Genomic DNA, 18,530 nt, shown 5'->3' with positions numbered 1-18,530 from the left:
ACCCGTTGTTCTTCGCAGAGACCTGGTGAGCTTGGGCATCTCGTCGGCGGAACATCGGGAGGCCCTCCTCAGTGGGGTCAGCGCCCTGCGGGCACGAGTGCTCCAGCTGCAGGGCCAGGGGGTGCAGGTGTGAGCAGCCTCCACTCTTCCAGGCCGGGACCCCAGTGGGCTGCGGACCCCCGCCTTGACAGCACCCTGGCAAGCTGCGCTCCACCGTGCAGAAGTGAGCACTCGTCCCATCTTCCTCAGTCTGAGCGCCTTGGCTGACTCAGTCTCCCTGGGAAAAGGGTCACATCCCTGGAGAAGACCCTCGAGAGAAGAGGGAGGAAGCACAGGGTTTCAGACACTGAGGTGGGGCTGGGCAGGGAGGGAAGACAGAGTTTCAAATCACTGGGCTCATGCCCTCCTGTCTCCACATCCATGGGGGGCTGGGACCTACCCCGTATCCCACAGGCCCATTGGCCAGCAGGTGGCCTGGGTCCCTGCTGGGCTCTCTTTAGGCCTGAGTGACCAAGCTGCCTGGAAGCCTGTCCTGATGGGCCCTGGAGGGCAGGGTCCTCAGCTCCTTGCGCCCTGGCTCAGCCCTGGCTGGACGTTGGTCCCCGAGGCGCAGGCAGCAGAGGAGGTGCTGAGCTCAGGGGCTGGACCCCGAGGCCCTAGACTCTGGAGCTGGTTTCTGCTTCCCTTGCTTTTGGGCTGACAGTTCAGGGGGAGGGGAAGGGTCCTGGCTGGGCCACTCGAGGTCCTGGTGCTCCCCTGAGGCCCCGTGAGCCTCCCTTTGTACTTTGCATTCCTTTTATAAACTCAGTGGCCGGGACCCCTGGATGAGCAGGAGGGGAGATGTGTTCTCTCCAGGGGGACCCTGGGCTTTGTGTCCAGCCTTGGGGATGGTGAAGAAGAGACTCTCGGAGATGGACCTTTCTCTCTGACAGGCTGGGCCAACCCTCACTGTTCAGATGGGGAAAAATGAGGCCCGGGGAGGAGTCAGGGCCAGGCCTGCGTTACAACCAGGTGGCACAGGGCCCTGTGCAGGGGTGAGGCTGGCTCTGGAGAGAGGCCTTGGTCCTGCCCTGTGACACCACCCCTGCCCTGTGGCAGCCAGGGGTACTCTGAGGTGAGCCCCTATGGGGAGCTCCATCCCCTGGCCACCACCCAGCTCCCACAGAGCACCTCCTCCCTGGGGCTTCTGCAGGCCTCTGACCAGGTGCACTAGGCTGACTCCAGAGTTCCTTGTCCAGAGGGGCTCCCTAAAAGTCGTGGGGACCGTGAGGCCAGGCTGTCGTACGTCAGGAAGGCGGCTGGGGCTGGGTAGGGCCATGGGGCTGTCTTTCAGGTTACTCCTGACAGGCCTCTCTGGGTTTGGCTGTGTGTGGGGTGGGGTGGGATGGGATGAGAAGGAGCAAAGGGGTGAATGAGACACAGAGCTGGCCCTTGGAGGGCTTAGGCCAGGTGGGGAGATGAGTTCAGGCACCAAGAAGCCCCCCCAGGGTGCCTTCACACAGTGCCCGAGGGCCCCAGGGGAGACCTTTGGGCTGGCTGGCGGGCTGGAGGGGCAGCTGCACACTCTTGATTGTGTGTGTGGTGGGATGTCTGGAGGGCTTCGTGGCTGAGAGGCTGACTTGGAAGTTCACGGGCTTGGAAGGTGGGGGAGGGTCCTTCCTTAGGGGCTGAGGCCCTAGGAAAATAGGAGCCCAGGCAGAAGGGCGAGCTGAGAAGGAGCCTGGGGGCTGGAAGACGCAGTGCACCTTTGGGGAGCACCGTGGTGGGGATGGTGCCTCACAGCAGTGCCTTTGGCCTGGCCCTGCCAGCTCTTTTCTCCTTAGGTCCCCACCCCCACCCCCTCAACCTGCTTTCTGTTTACTGGGCACCTGCCCCAGCTCAGAGACTCGGGGGGTACTAGGGGAGACCAAGATATTGCTTCCACCTTTGACAGGGCTGGAGGGTCCCGTGCCTGGTGCCCTTCAGGCTCGGCACCCCTAGCCCCTGCCCCCGGGAAGCTTGGAGAAGACATGGTGTGGGGAGCCTCATCTCCAGCTCCATCAGTTGAGGTCTAAAGGTCAAAGTCCCTTCCTCCCAGCAGCTGTTCTGCAGAGTGGCCCCTGTGGGCAGGACTTCGGTGTCCAGGGTAGATCTCCCTCCACTGGAGTGAGGTCCCAGAATCCTGAGGGGTCCCAGGCCTCAGCCCTGAACGGGTGCTGGTGTGATGCAAGCTGATGGCTCTTTAGGAACCCCCTATAGATCTATTTTTATATGGAACTCATTCACTGGACAGTGGGAGGTGGCCTGCAACCCTCCAGTACCCCCATCGGAGCCCACCCAGGGAGGGAAGGGGCCAGTTGGGGAGGTGGTTCCTTTGATTAGTGCTAGAGATGTTTTTATAATTTGGGGTTCTATATGGAGGAAAAGTAATAAAAACTTGTCTGTGATATGGTGTCTCTTTCAGTGACAATTGTTTCACCATTAAGTAGTTTGAGAACCGCCCCCCTCTTTGGGGGTTCTCCACAGTGTGTCTGAAATCCCTCTGCATGGAAACAAATTAGAGTGTCCCTTTCATGAAAGACCCCTGTCTAGTGGGGGTCACTCTTAGGAGATGACAAGACACTGTGATCAAGGCCCCAGTAGGTTTGCCAGGATGATCGTTGCATCAGATTTGAAGGGGTGTCTCCTTGGAGACTGTCATCTGTGGCCATCCCACGGGCTCTCAGCATATTGTGACAGAGCATGTGCTTGTGGGCACTGCCAATTTGCTGATGGGATGCTGGGCTCTTCCTGGTGCCAAGGGTATGTTATGTCTTCCATCATATCCATCATCTGAGGATCAGAAAACACCAATGGCATGGATGCTAATATCAACTAAGGAAAGACGATCGTGAAGTGTAGGAGGCAAGAAGTGTGGGTTACAGCTGGTGTGGAGGGAGTGGGGGAGGGAGGAGGCTTGTTCTACAGGTTGGGTGAGGCAGGGACTGGACTAGTAAAGGGGACTGGGAAAATGCCTAATCCTGTAAAGGGCAAAGAGAAGGCACCTTAGCCAAAGCGAACTGCGTTCCAGACTCCCATTAGGTGGGAGCTCAATGTAGCCCCAGTTCTGATTGATCTCTCATTGTCTCTCCTTCCATTTCTGAATTGTCTACTAGTAAATCTTCAGCATGTATGTGTCACGCTGAATTTTAGGTATGGGTCAACAACTCATGTAAAATTGGAGGAAAACATTTGTCAGGGCTTGTGCACATGTGGACATTGAAACATACCAGTACTTTGCTTTTCAGGGGTGTAGGACACAGCGTGATAAGCTCTCTTTTGGCATGTGAAGTTATTATCTTCGGCAGAGCTGGGGATAGTAGATCCTTTGAACTAAAAGCTATGTCTGATGCTGTGAATAAACAATGCTTAGGTGATGTCCTATCACACACCTCAAGCTCTTTCTATGAGTAATTTAACCTAACCCTTCGTGAGGCACTACATTTGGAATTCTTTCAATAGGAAGGCCCAAGGAGGGCTTTGGAAAGATCGGGGGGCTTGCAGGGCAAAGAATGAAACTTTACTGAATTTCTAGAGTTCTATGAAACGGCCTCAGGGGCCCCAGTGAAGGGGACTCCAGGCCCCATCTTCCCTTCAACCCAAAGCAGCTCTGCTTAGGGTACAAAGTAAATTGCCTGGAAGTACAAGGTAGTAACAAAGGGAAGTCAGAGTGGGAAATGCTTTCAGTAGGGAGAGGGCTAAGGGCCAGAGAAAGCTGCTACTCAACTTCCGAGGACTCGGTCGACTGTGGCCCGTGTTGCCAGATCTTATTTTTTGGAGCTAGCAATCATTTTTGTGAACTTTGGCAATTTTTAAATTGTTGTAATTTAAAAAGTGAACATATGTCTATGGGCTGTTTTTGCTCTTTCTTTGGCTCACATATATAAAAAATTATATATATATATATATATTTTTTAATTTCAGAGAGGGAGAGAAATATCAATGATGAGAGAGAATTATTGGCTGCCTCCTGCATGCCCCCCACTGGGGATCAAGTCCGAAACCTGGGCATGTGCCCTAATCAACCAGAAACCGAACCATGACCTCCTGATTCATAGATTGACACTCAACCACTGGGCCACATCGGGCAGGCCCACCAGTAAGATTTAAATTTTCTTTGCAGCATTCCAGCCCTTTGATAATTCAGGCCATGCTTTAAATCCTGGGATGGGGAACGCATTACTTTCCAAGTCAGCCTGTTATGTGGAATGGACTGTTCAGATTGCATCATGTGACGCATTTATTAGGCACCTGCTACATACTACACACTCCCCACAATTGGGTTCATTTGGGCAGTGGTGCATGCGGAGTGAAATCGGGTGAGCCTGGCTCTGGGTCAAGCATGTTGGATCCTGTTTCCTTGATGTCAAGCTCTTCCTAACACTGTACCAGAGAATGATGGGAACGGTAGAAATCTCTGGGGACATGATTACTTGAAAGAAGTAACCATTATTCCATGTGCTGTCACTGACCAAAGGGTCCTTCACCATAAACTATCCATGTCAGATGACTGAGCTAAGCAATGACCCAGATTTAGTTCCATGCTGATCGTTTTCCATGTAAAAAACTCTGGGAAGTAAGGAGCCCACTTAACTGATTACCCGTGCACACCCTTCTTTGTTCTGGCCAACGAGACTACACAGGCAAACACACGATAGACAGATTTTATCCTCCCCAGTGTACATTTCTAGCTCATGGAACGAATGTGTTGGAGAAAAACGTCTTGGGGTAGGTTCCCCGTGTCCTGGATCTTGGGGTGAGGGCTCTTCTTCAGGTATCCGAGTTTCTGCCTGGAGTAAAGGTTTTCACACCTTCTGTTCAAAGGCTCCACCCTGATAGCTGCAGCTCCAAAACTGCCTCCAGTCCGGGGAGCACAGCTTGTAAATGACAGGCAGGTGCATATTAATAACAAACACACAGTTTATTGAAAACAGGTACCTCTCAGGAGCTCTTAGAAGAAATCAGAGGTACCATTACTCAGGAAAACAATATGTACAAAATCTCAGGAAAGGGAGCATAAAACAACTCGAATTGAATACTTCCAACAGGACTGGGTTACTAGGATGGTCATGTTGCAAAATAATACAAAGTACAGCAAAGAGACACACATGAGAAAACGGTGGCCCCCAAGCCCGGGGTGGGAACTGTTCCCATATTCTTGGACCACATCCCATGATTCTTTGGGGCAGAGGCACTGGCTGGCACATAGGGATTTCAGTTAAGGAACTAGTCCATGCCCAGGGCACAGGCCAAACGTGGAATGAGGTGACCAGGCCAGTTACACCTGCTCCCTCAATGAAGCCAGTAAGAGAGAAGTGCTCGCTGCAGGGACCACAGGGCCACGGAGAGCTTAGAGAGCGCCTCTGTGCCAGTCACATAAAATCCCAGACTAATCTCAGCCCTCCGATTCTCTTATCCAAATCCCCACTAGCTGGAGAGGTAGAGGAGGAAGACATGGAAACTGCCTTCACACCAATTTTTGGTCTTCGGTCGAGAAAAATACAAAACACCATTCCACAAGTCAGCCTGAAAACCACCGGCACAGCAGGTGTGAGATTCCACAGGAGGAGGGGATGGGCCTGGGAGGGGAGGGATGTTCTGCTGTGGTCACTGCTGGGACAGGTCCTGACTCGCTGTCCTGGCCCCACTTGTACAGTTCCTCCCAGCGTTCTGGATCTGCCCTCTCATGGCCCAGAACTCACTTCTCTGAGCCCCAAACTCCCAGCCTCAAGCATACAGAGTGGAAATGCCAGATGCACAGGGTTCTCAGGCGAGGGTGAGTAGACAGTCTGCCCAAGAACATGAGGTCCTTCCATGCCACCTCCACTGGAGTCAGGGCAGGGCAAAGAGGACACTGAGTCCCAGGAGGCAGACAGCGGCAGTTCTAAGAGCAGGAAGAATTCAGCAGGGAGAAGGACAGGAAGTTTTGATCGCACGGATGCAGTGGGCAGTGTCTTTGGAAGGTGTGAATAGTAAAACTTTGTCTAACAGATGAGGGAACAGTGTCTCCCCTCGTCCCGAATTCTCCAAGAGAACACCACACTCTGGAACATCACACTCAAACAGACAACAAGCTTGAAGGGAAGAAGGTCCCAGAAATGCCCACTGAAGATCCATCCTGTCAAGTTTGGCTTCTTGGAATAGCAGCCTCATTTGTGAGTCCGTATGCTGCTGCAGATTTGGGCAAGACGGCTCTATAAAGAAAAGGAGACAGGTCGTTTAGAGAGGATGGCACTGGGCATGCTTGTCCAGGGAGCCACTCAGTCTACTCAGACAGCACTGCATGTGTCTGAGGCAGGTCTGAGGGAATCTCAGCCCTCCAGTCTGTCTGTTTCACAAACAAATTCACCTTCCTGATTCTCCGTTTCTCATCTGAACAAAGGAGCAAAATAACATCTCACCTGAGACAGTGAAAGTATAATTTGGGAAGAGTTCCTGCTGTAGGTCCAGCTAGATGATGAATGTCACCGGATTTGGGTGGCTGGCTGTGTGATCTCAGCACTGGGCCTATGTGCAATAGGACGTTTGGGAAAGCAGCCCACCTTGTCCCCTTCCTTGGGTGTCCCCTTCCCAAGCGCCCCAGATAGGTGGGGCTATGGCAGCCATGTTTGCACTAAGTGCTCCCACCCACCAGCCAAGACCATGCTGACTGGACCAGGGAGGCCCATGTGACCAAACCTGAGCCAATTAACTTCTTCCTCTTGAGCATTTACGAAGACAAGTGTTAGGAAATGAAGCAATAGTTAGAGTTGAAAGTGTGGCTACCCAAGATCACCTACAAACCAACATAGAGGAAGGACAGAACCAAGAGCCTTGTGGAGAGGGCGAGGGGTGGAGGGAGAGGAAGGAAGATGTGTGCAGGGCCCCAGAGACAAGAGCTGAAGGAGCTGGCACACCAGAGTGGAGCTCCGTAACCTCCTGTTGCTGATGGTCCCATCAGTCTGAGGCCTGGCTGTTCAGCGCTTTCTTTGATTCTGTGGATTCTTTGTAATAAGACTCCCCGACCCCCACCACCCATTCCTGAACTGCTGTGAAGAAGTCTAAGTTCCTGGAGGTCAACTGTGCCCTAACATATAGGCACCAACTGCCTGAATGAGGCAGAATTTTGATTCTGTTAAGGAACTTCTGTGGCAGGCACTCTGGATGGACCTAAATGCAACATCAATTTAGGGACAGAATTGCCTCCAGGTAAGCATGACATCAGTCAAAATCCACTGGGGGAAAGAAGGCTGTAAGTACAAAGAGTGAGCCTGGACCTGAAAGACAATCCAAGGAAAGCTAACCAAGAAAGCTCCTTGGAGGCAGCTCAGGTGTGGAGACGAGTGTGAGACTTACGGACAGCTGCTTAATGTTCCCCAAGGCCTCTGGATCCAGCTGTGCAATATCGACCCTCTTCAAGTCACTGGCCAATAACCGCATGCTCTGTGTGGAGAGGAGAGTGGGTTAAACTGCATGTCCTTCAGGGCGGGAACCTTCATCCAGCAGCCCAGTGTGCCCCCTTCGTGTCCTGCCCTTGGAGGGGGGTGAGGCAAGGTAGGCAGGACACAGGCTGTCACTGTTGTCCCTAAGGATACAGTGACGTCAGTGCTCATCACTGGGCCAGCTGCCGGATCACTCGGATCACTCGGGTACCAGGGCATCCCCATCAGCTTAGAAATGCCCTGCAGACCACACCTGAGATAAAATACCCTTCCTTCCAGGAGGTGAGGTCAACAACTTGCTCTACTCAGCCTGGAGAAACTGGGCTCAGCCTGCTTCAGAACGCCTGGGAGTTACACAGAGTGGAAGAGACAGCTCGTGCTCCCTTTCCTAGATGACGCACTGTATCTCCATTACCGCACACATTGCATGATGACAGTGTCCTTAACTGTTAACCTGTACGACTACTGAACTGCTTCTCCAGGGCAGGAAGGTCTTCTACATCTTTGGTCTGCTACAGACAGGTGCCCAAATGTTAGCAGATGAACAAATGGAACCCGAGCTGGGCAAGGATCTTCCCAGTCTGGGCCCCTAACCTGGGAGAGGAAACTGGGTTCTGAGTCTTATACAAGTGTGGAGATCAGGATCCATGCAACTAAAAGGACTCTGGGTGAGGGGAATGGGTGACAGACCAGGGAAAGAAATGCTGACTAAGACACACACGGTGGCCAGGCCTCCCTCAGACTGAAACGCTTACCTCTCCGCCTCCCACTGGCACAGTGAGGAAAATCTCTTTGCTGTCGGCCAGAGGGCTGCCGTTCACTGAGACATTGTAGATCCGCTCTCTGGCTGCTGGAGTTCGCAGGCCTGGGGTCTTGAAGACCCTAGAAAGTGGGAGAAGTCTCTGTAAAGACGGCTTGGCAGACTGCATGACACCAGGCGCTGAGCCCTTCCAGAGCCCACCTGGCCTTGCCCTAGTCGGTTTGGCTCAGTGGATAGAGCGTCAGCCTGTGGCTGAAAGGGTCCCTGAGTTCAATTACGGTCAAGGGCATATATCTCGGTTGCAGGCTCCCCCCTGGCCCAGGCCCTGGTCGGGCCTCATGCAGGAGGCAATGTGTTTCTTTCACATTGATATTTCTCTCTGCCTTTCCCTCTCTCTTCCACTCTCTCTGAAAATTAATGGGAAAATACACTCGGGTGAGGATTAAAACAAAACAAAAAACAAAGCCCACCTGGCCTCAATCTGCACTTTTCAAATCACACGTTTTTAAGAAGGCGAGCTCTAAAATTAGGGGGGGGAATCTTTCTAAGCAGTAATGACTAAACACAGCTGGAGAAGGGAGACTGTAATTATCAAACATACATTTAGCAAGTCAATTCTTATCCATGTCAATTTTAGGTCCAGAGCTCCATATAAATGCCAGTCATCCATCCACCCATCCAGAAATAAACTATGGTTAATGTACTTCCAAGAGTAGCTAAGTGTTTCCATCAAGAGGAATTTCCAGGGTCCAAGGAGGAGGATTCAGAGATTACATCATTATATTAATTCCCAAATTCTAACTTTCTCAAGACAGTTACAAGGCTATTATTTTTCCTCAAGTGTCCTTTGCTATATGCTCATGTGAAAAACAAAGCTAAAGAAGATGGGAATTAAAAGCGGAAGGTAAGTCTTCCTCCTCCCCCCACCCCTGGGATAACCACTCTCAGTTCCTTATGCACCCTTCCAGAAACTTTCCATGTATGTAAAAGCAGATGGGACCATCTATCTAGGACAGTGGTCGCCAACTGATGGTCCACGAGGTCTGATAGGTTGGCAACCGCTGATCTAGGACACCTGTGTTCCAACTGCTTGGAGATGCTTGTAATCCTGAAGCTGCCGCCCCCTGCCCATCCCACCACACACACACACACACACACACACACACACACACACACACACACCAGCACATACAGATCTACTTCTTTTTAAATGTCTATATGGCATTTCCTATTAGTTAACCAGCCCAAGGGAAGGGATAAATTATACTGCAAGAACATACTTGTTTATACTGGTCTCCTAAAAGAGGATGTCAATTTTCCCCAAGGGTATAGGAGAATGCCTACCCATTAAAAAAAACCTTTTGATTAGACTCAGAATAGACCAAAATTCACTAGAGCTCCTAGTCATCAGAGACAAAGATTGCTCTCTCATCAGATAAAGAGAAGAATCATTTTGTTGCTGAAACAGATGAACCTGCACTCAAGGGAGAGGCAAACAACACCAGGAAGCTCAGCCCATCACCTCTTCTGAGAGGGCTCAGGCCAAGGAGTCAGGAGTTATTTTCTTAAACAATGTTCTTTTCTGAAGTTAAATACTGGGCTCCCACCCAAATCCAAGCCCGGCTCTCAGTACTCACCTTGAGTCAAATCTGGGCGTCAGGGCTGGAGTAGGTTTCACCAGGGACAGCTCCATTCGGCCCACAGCTGGGGTAACAGTGTTAAAACTGCTTGACCTACAGGTAAGAAACAGCCATTAGGTGCACAACTCAGGTCCAATGACAGCAGCAGCAGGGGCAGGTAACACTTGGAGCACTGACCTTGTCTGATACTTTCCTGAGCGCCTACATAATCTCGTGTAATTCTCCCAACAACCCTATGAGAAGCACCACTATTATCCTCATTTAGAGATACAGAAACTTATTTTCAAATAACTTGCCCAAGATCACACAGCCGATCAGGAGAGCCACAACTTTGGACCCAAGCAGTCAACCTCCAGAATCTAACTCCTCAATCAAGCTAACAGAATAAGAGGAAGGAGACAGGCCCCCCTAGCTGGGTTCTGGTCCTCTTGCCAGGAGTTACCACTGCTCAGGAAGAACTGAGAGGAGTCCACTCCTTCAGGCACCCCCATCACCACTTTCCCCAGCTTGTGTAAGATGCAGCCCCCACTCCCAAATGGTTTAGTGGGGTCCAGCAGAATCAGGTTAGGCCCATGGTGATTCTTCTTTTTAAAAAAAATATATATTTTTACCTATTTCAGAGAGCAAGGGGAAGGGAGAGAGAGAATCACTGGTCGGCTGCCCCCATGCTCACCCCACATTGGGGATCGAGCCCACAACCTTGGCATGTGCCCCGACCGGGAATCGAAGCGTGACCTCCTGGTTCATAGATTAACACTCAACCACTGAGCCACGGTGGCTGGGCTCCATGGTGATTCTTTATTTAGCAGGACCAGGAGGACATTTGAAGAAACTACCCATTGGGGTAAGTGACAGCTGCTTTGTGACCGACTATGGTGTAACTCTGCACATGGACTGTCAGGCAACTAAACACAATAATCTGCAATGCTTACCACATATTACCGGGCCTCATTCTCCCTGTTTGCACTGAAAAATGTGGGGGAGCACAGAGAATGTGGGCAAAACTGGAGGAGGTATTGGTTCAGATCATTTCGAGAAGCCCCTCAGTTCAGATACTCAAGGATTTGATGACTTTAAGCTCTACAAGAACACGAGCTACAAAAGTCCTCTGGCCCCCTAGTTCTGCCATAATGAATGTGGCTCTCCAATGAAACCAACACAACACAGCTGAACTGGGAAAAGCCATTACCTTTTGCTTTTGCCTTTTCCTTGTATGGACTGCATTCTTTTCCTGGATGGAGGGCACCTTTTGACCTGAAGTCACAATCAAATGAAAATGAGGTTACAAAAAGCCTTTCCTGCAAAGGGGACAGGGAAACCAGCTCTGGAAAAAAAAACTAATATTGAACATATGAAGGTCTACCTCACAGATGTAACTCAGAATATAACTGATCAACTAAGGCCTCAAACCTGGCTTGGTTTCCAAAAGAGAGGATTTTGGCCAAAATTAAGGTTAAATGTCTTTTGAACTGATTGCAGCCTCGCTGGTCATGCCCCTCCACGCCCCCTACATAAAGTGCCACTGAAAAGGTGCATCCCAGGTGCCTAATACAGGGAACCGTAGCAGTCCTCACGCCTCCTGTGTCCTCGGAGATGCGTGACAAGAACCACTCCTTATCTTCTGACGATTCCCTCCTCCCTCACCTTCCCTCTGCAGTGTCTCACAAGTTTCTCTCTCTCACCTCCTCCTCCACGCTCTCCCTGCACAGCACCGACTCCCACACTGGGACGACCACCTGAAGACCTGGGAGCCAGTGTGACTCTCAATCTCCTCCTCCTCTCTGAGCTCAAGGCTGAAATTTCTGTCTAGGCTACATGTCCTGGAAAAGTGTTACGTGCTCAGCATGTCAAACAACTAACATGTGAACTGCTCCCCAAACCCAGCACCGCTCTTCCTCCTGTGTCCCGCATGCCACCAGACGGTAGCTGCCTAAGCTAGAAACCATTTAGTCACCTCTGGTTTCCGTTCCTCCCTCCACCAATCTTGCCCATTCTCCCTTTTAAATTTTATCTCCACACCAGCTCTTTTGATAGGGTCAGAGGCTCATCCACGAGTTACAGTAGCCTCCCTACTGGTTTCCTTCTCCCCAGTTTTTGCCCTCTCCCATTTATCTTGAATACTATTCTGATATACAGAGCTGGTGAGGTCACTCACCACTTCCTACCCGACGAAACTGAACTTCCAAACCTGGCGCACAAGGCCATTCATTATCTGACCCCTACTCTACCCACACTGCCTTCACAACTTATATCCCAGCCATTTCAAACTGTTTCCTGTACCTTATATGGGCACTCTCATACCTCCTCTGGGAATTCCCTTCCCTTTCTTTTCCAGCTAATGAAAACTTATTCACCTTAAAGGCCTGGTTGTGTCCTAAGAGAATAGGTAAGCCTTAATAGCTTCCTCTCTACACCTACGTACTCTGTACATACTTCTATGATCGTGTTTGTTATCAGCTATTTAACTGGAATCTTCTCTACTAAACTGTGAACTCCGGGAGGGCAACACTGTATTTTAAGTATTTTTGTATTTCCCCATCTGTCAGACCACAGACGGGGAAATACAAAAATCTGAGTACCTACTTACTTTAGCAGTTTTAAGTTTCTTATTTTTATTTTCTTCTTCTTCTTCATCTTCTTCTTCTTGCACTTTCATTTCATTCATTACCTTTCGTGCTACAAGAAACAGTTTAACAATGATATTTCTCATGAGAATAAATTTTCATACATTCACATTTCTTATAGGAAAAAAAACTAAAGCAATCTTAGGCTGTAAGCAAATAGACCCAATATAAAGATAATTTTTAAAAAAAGAGGGTTTAGACAAAGGAAACTGTAGTGGTTAAGAAATCCGATATGATGCCCTGTTATGATCAGCCAGCATTCTAATTAATAAGCGCCAAGCCTGTTTTGTCTTCCTTTCCGTTTAGCGGCAATATCCGATTTCACTGATAATGCTGGCCGCCAGAGACTGACGAGGTCCAAATGGAAAGTATGGCGCTTAACGTGTTAAGAGTGTAGACTGCCCGGCAGGTGTAGCTCAGTGGTTGAGCATCGACCCAGGAACCAAGAGGTCACGGTTTGATTCCCTGTCAGAGCACAGGCCCGGGTTGGGGGCTCTATCCCCAGTAGGGGACATGCAGGAGGCAGCTGATCGATGTTTCTCTCTCGTCAATGTTTCTATCTCTCCCTCTCCCTTCCTCTCTCTCTCAAATCAATAAAAACACTAAAAAAAATAAAAAGAGCCCTCGCTGGTTTGGCTCAGTGGATAGTGTTGGCCTGCAGATCCAAAGTGTCCTGGGTTCGATTCCGGTTAAGGGCATGTACCTCGGTTGCAGGCTCCTCCCCAGCCCGGGCCTTAGTCAGGCACATGCAGGAGGCAACCAATCAATGTGTTTCTCTCACATCAATATTTCTCTGTCTTTCCCTCTCTTCCACTCTCCCTAAAAATCAATGGAAAGATATCCTCGGGTGAGGATTAAAAAAAAAAAAAAAGAGTGTAGACTGTGTAATCGGACAGACATGAGCTTGAGACCTGGCCTCACCACTAACTTGATCACATGGCTTCATGGTGGCTCCTCAGTTTCCTTATCTATAAAAGGCAGTGGTCACTTTATAGGGCTGTCATGAGACCTGGAATGTGTGCTCCATAAGAACAAGGTCTTTGTTACTTTTATTTGGTGTTTCCAGTGTGGGGCATACTTGTGAGAGCCATTTACACGTGTGGGTCACTGAATCTAGTAACATGAAACTAACGTGCTGAGAAAGTTAGTCCTTTTACAGTTCTCTCTCGACCCTCTGATCAGGGAGAGCTGCAGCTGGTATGGGCCCGTCCTGTAACACTTCTGTAAATCTTGCTAACTTCTCCAACTCAGGGAAAGCAAGCCGACAACATGTTTGGTTTCCAGCACAACTTTTTTTTTTTTTTTTTTTAATATATCTTTATTGATTTCAGAGAGGAAGGGAGATGAAAAAAGAGAGAGAAACATCAATGATGAGATAGAATCACTGTTCGGCTGCCTCCTGCACATCCCCTAATGGGGAGCAAGCCTGCAACCCAGGCATGTGCCCTTGACCGGAATCGAACCTGGAACCCTTCAGTCTGCAGGCCGACGCTCTATCCACTGAGCCAAACCAGCTAGGGCACAACTTTTGTTTTTATCCTTTCACTTTCACTCATACATCAGTCTGGGGAGTTTGGTTAGTATCATTCTTGCATATAATTAACTGAATGCAGCTGCAAAATCACATTTTTTTTATTTACAAGACTGAGGATCAGACATGAGAGGGAAGAGGCTCCATCAGTGAGGCATCCCTATGCAGCCAGCCAACCACCCTGGGACTCAGCTCTCTCAGTTCAACAGGGGATTTTGAAAAGTACTCACTTCTGGTAGATTTCAGGGGTGTCTGAATAGCTTTTGCTGTTAGCTTGTTTATTTCTGTGATATCCAGGTCAGCCTGTGATAAAAACAGCCAGAAAACACTAGGCATAGTCCATCAAATATGAGGAACAATATTTTTAAATGAAAAACAATTCTTTTTAAAGCATATCACTTAATACATTCGAAAGATTATGTTAATTATAACACAACAGACTCCCATAAGCCCACCATACCACCCAGGACCCAAAGCATCGACAATAACCTGCTCCTAGGTATCTACTCTTCCCTGTCCCATTTCCTTGTCTTTCCTCCAAAGGTGGCCTGTCTTCTAACCCTGTCACTCTCCAGAAATAACCACTACCGTTCCATTTGCTTGAAAGAAAGTGTGTGTATATATTTTCACAAATGTATCTGTGCTTAAAATAATATTTTGTTTAGTTTTGTTTCTGACCACTATTTGTAGTTAATCTCTTTTTATATAATACCCTACTGTGACTCTATCATAGTGGATTTGTCTAATCTCTTGTCCAGTCTTTTGCTATCACAAACACTGCTACTTTGAACTGTCAGACATATATGTCCAAGTTTGCTCTTGGCTATATACTTAGAGATAGGGCATTATAGGGCTAGAGGGCACACAGATGTTCAGCCCTGACATTATGCCAAATCATTTTCCAAAGTGGTTATATTTGTTTACATTCCATCAGCAACCAATACAAGTTCAAAATGACCCACATTGGATAACACCTGGTGCTGTGTGAGACTTCTCATTTTCCTCTTTTTAAGTCTAGGTTTTCCACTGTGATCTTGGGTCCTTCAAAAAGGCTTCCAGTCGCCCTTTTAATTAAACTTCTTCCCAATGGTGGCTACCTATATGTATGAGACTAGTCAAGAGCAGGCATGATTCGTAAGCTTTTCCTTGTAGGGCATGTGTAACTATCAGAATAGTTGCCATAGACTATGAGTGAAAAGGTTTCATCTCTGGGTTGGTAGGGACTTCATGGAGCACTCAGAGAAGGATTCTGAGGCTGTCCAGGCTTAGCAAGAAACAGTGCTGTAGTAGGTTAGTGATGTCTGATGGTTGATGGGATGGAAAGTGCTGGCCAACTTTCTGCCATCTCTATAGCCAGCTGGCATGTTATGAAGGGATCATTGGTGGCAGGACATCATTACCTAACATGCAGAAGAGTTAACTGATATCCATGTTTACATGGTTGGCCAGTGGATGGCACTAGAACTTGGACTTCAGGGTCCCCACTATTCTCTGATAAGAGAGGCTCCCTGTGCCTAAGATTTATACAAATAACATGGTTTAGGCTGAATACCTGCTTTCCTTCTGGAAGTCTGGAATTTTGGTATTGCTAGGCAGAAGATGTGACCGCCCCTAATAAAACCCTGCACACTAAGTCTCTAAGAAGCTTTACTGGTAGGTAAGGTGCTGAATTAAGCATGTGCTGTGTGTCTCCACTGGGAGAGGACTCTTGGGAGCTTGAGCCTGGTTTCCTCTGGACTTTGCCCCATGCATCTTTCCCTTTGCTGATCTGCTTTGAATCCTTCCACTGTAATAAATCATAGCACAGTAATCCTTTCACTGTAAGGATGCCACCTCAATTCACGGTTTCACTTTCTGCAATTTCAGTTAACTTGCAGCCAACCTGCAAAATATTAAATGGAAAATTCCAGAAATAACCCACAAGTTCTGAATTGCATGCTGTTCTGAGTAGGTGATGAAATCTTGCATCGTCTAGCTGTGTCCTAGGACATGAATCATGCCTTTATCCAGCGTTTCCATGCTGTGTATATGCTACCTACCCATTAGTCCTTCAGTACCCATCTGGCCTCAAGCATAAGAGTAGTGATACGGGCAATTCTGGATATGCCAAAAAGAACTGGAAAGTGCTTCATTAAGTGAAAAGGCGATATAGTACAGTAAGCTATTTTGAGAGAGACTACATTCACATAACTATTATTAAAGTATATTGTTATAATTGTTCTATTGTATTATTAATCTCTTACTGTGCCTAATTTATACATTAAACTTTATCATAGGTACCTATGTACAGATAAAGTCCCCTATGGAACCTCTTCCATAGTAAGCATCCATTGGTTGGATGTATGAACAGACCCAACTTACAGTTCCAAAACAGGTCAAGTCACTTACCGTCGCTGCCTCCTCCAGGGCCTGCTTGTTTCCTCCAAGGGCTTGAGAAAGAACATTTTGTTCGGTTACTATCAGTTTAATTATAAATCATCTTCCCATGATGAGCTATCTTTCTAAAACGGGACCAGAGTAAGCCCTTGCTCCAATAATTTGAGGACCTTCATAATCTAATCTGTCTCCAAGCTTGACTTGTCCCCCTCATGACCTAGTCTATGTTCTACCAAACTAAAAAGTTCCTGTTAGTTCCCAAATGTGCCACTCTTTTCTGAGACTCAGTGCCTTGGTATTATTTCTTGTGCCCAAAATATTCCTCTGCACCCAACAAATTTCTAACTCATCCTTTGAAACTAAGCTCAAACCCAAAACTCTGCTTGTTTGTCTATGACAGCAGATTGCTGCTAAGTGCTGTGTTAGTTGTTCATCCTCACCCTACCCAACAACCACTCAAAGCAGTTTAAGTCTTTTCTCTCCCCCCACCCCCCGGGTCTTGAACTGAATTCCTTGAGGACAAAGATAATATCCATAGTTTCTGGCAAAACGTGCCATACAGTAGGTATGTAGTTAATGTGTGTTGAATGAAGAGGTCTGTGCAAGGTTAGATGTAGAATAAAAAGTTAGGTTAGGTCTTCCTGCTAGAAACTCTCAAGGTATCCTGTATGACAGTTAAGAACTTAGGGTTTGGAACCAGAATATGCCTACATTCAAATAAACTCTGCACTAACCAGCTCATGAGATCTTGAGCAAAGCAACCAATCTTTCTGTGCTTAATCTTGTCATCTATAAAACAGGGGTAATTTTAATAATACATTTTTTATGAGGATAAAATTAGCTAAAACAGCAAGTCCTTGAATAAAATAGTTTTAATTCGACATCGCTTCATTGGGGCTGATACATGTTCAATGAATATTTGTAGACATGTGCAAACAAATGGATTAATAAGCAAAAGGGCAAGCCAAAAGGATCATTAAAAGTCTACTTTCTAAGGAAACCATGCATTTCTATCTCAGAAGGAGGCTACATACTGGGTAATTAATAATAACCCTCTGGCCCAGAAGGCCTTAAGATATTATACGGCCTTTTAGAGAAAACATTTGTCTACCTGCAGGGGTAGATGATGGTAAGTGCTAAGGAGATTAAATCTGCAGCTTTTTCTTTTTTTTTTTTTTTAAATCCTCACCCCAGGATATTTTTTCCATTGATTTTTAGAGTGGGAGGGAGAGAAGAAGGGAGGAAGGTGGAGGAGAGAGAGAAAGAAACACTGATGTAAGAGAGAGACATCGATTGGTCCCACCCCACCCCGTGCACAGGCTGACGCTTTAACCACGGAGCCACCGGCCGGGGCAAACCTTCTACTTCCTGCAGTGATCACGGAGGACCTAACTAAGGTGAAGGTTGTTGGGTGAGCAGCGGGCTCCAGGGCGAAGCCCGCGGACACTCCTGCGGCGCTTACCGAAGTAGTCGAGGCAGTTCATCTCGCGCAGCGCCTTGGGGAGCCGCAGGATCTCGATGTTGTACAAGTTATCCATCTCCTTGAGGATGTTCAGCCCGTCAGACAGAATTTGCTTGGATCGTATTTGCACTGCGATACAGCAAAGTCGACAGAATCGGGGTCCCCGGTGGGTGAATGGACCCTGGAACCCGTGCTGCCCGCGGCCAATCCTCCAGCACCCCGTGATCGCCCCGTAGCCACAACGACCCGGGCTCGGCCCTTACCTTCACGGTCGAAGTCCTTAAGAAAGGAGGCAAGCTTCCGGTTCCGTAACAAGTTGGTTTTGGTCACCCGACGGCTGCCCTTCCTAGCCGGAGCCATGGCGCCTCAGTGGTGGCTGCGGGGAGCGGGGAACCGAGCCCCAAGGGGTTAGAGGCGGAGACTGGGGAGGGAAAGTAGGGGGCCGCGAAGGCGCGGGAGAGGGCGGACGCGCGTCCCAAAGGGTTCGTGGAGGGGGTTGACCTTCGGGGCCTGAGCGTAAAGCAGTCGCGAGGAACGTACCTGCGGATCCCAAACAAGGGGAAACCTCGCCGCTCAAACAGCAAGGGAGCGGCTCTGGGTCTACCAAGACGTGCGACCGCCGTCACGAAATTCAAACTGCCACAGGCTGACGAATGAGAAGTCGCGGTCTTAGAAGGCGGGTCCACGACACCCAATCA

General features: G+C 48.6%; 2 protein-coding genes across 6 annotated transcripts in view; one reads left to right on the top strand and one right to left on the bottom strand.

The window, feature by feature from the left end:
* Nucleotides 1-3,212, top strand: part of EPHA10 (EPH receptor A10) — a 39,634-nt gene extending 36,422 nt beyond the window's left edge. For all 4 annotated transcript variants that reach the window (XM_080657442.1, XM_080657441.1, XM_080657440.1 and 1 more), the window contains one exon: nucleotides 19-3,212. In XM_080657442.1, coding sequence (XP_080513568.1) covers nucleotides 19-133 — 115 coding nt within the window. In that variant the 3' untranslated portion in view covers nucleotides 134-3,212. The remainder of the gene's footprint in view (nucleotides 1-18) is intronic.
* A 1,704-nt stretch (nucleotides 3,213-4,916) lies between these two features.
* On the bottom strand, nucleotides 4,917-18,480 carry CDCA8 (cell division cycle associated 8). 2 transcript variants are annotated; one of them, XM_080655060.1, is made up of 11 exons: nucleotides 18,373-18,480; nucleotides 18,096-18,208; nucleotides 17,833-17,961; nucleotides 16,383-16,423; nucleotides 14,225-14,297; nucleotides 12,427-12,515; nucleotides 11,029-11,093; nucleotides 9,837-9,932; nucleotides 8,195-8,321; nucleotides 7,354-7,440; nucleotides 4,917-6,212 (listed from the first exon to the last, which is right to left on the bottom strand). In XM_080655060.1, the coding sequence occupies exons 2-11, from the start codon at nucleotides 18,190-18,192 to the stop codon at nucleotides 6,168-6,170; spliced, it is 849 nt and encodes a 282-aa protein (XP_080511186.1). In that variant the 5' UTR covers nucleotides 18,193-18,208; nucleotides 18,373-18,480; the 3' UTR covers nucleotides 4,917-6,167. The 2 variants fall into 2 exon arrangements, with proteins under 2 accessions (XP_080511186.1, XP_080511187.1); XM_080655061.1 differs by having other exon boundaries at nucleotides 4,923-6,212; nucleotides 18,096-18,422.
* Between the last annotated feature and the right edge of the window lie 50 nt (nucleotides 18,481-18,530).

This window comes from Plecotus auritus (assembly GCF_963455305.1).
Source record: "Plecotus auritus genome assembly, chromosome: 2".
Taxonomy (NCBI): domain Eukaryota; kingdom Metazoa; phylum Chordata; class Mammalia; order Chiroptera; family Vespertilionidae; genus Plecotus; species Plecotus auritus.
Note: the sequence above shows the minus strand (reverse complement) of the source record. Positions and strands in the feature narration are given on the sequence as shown.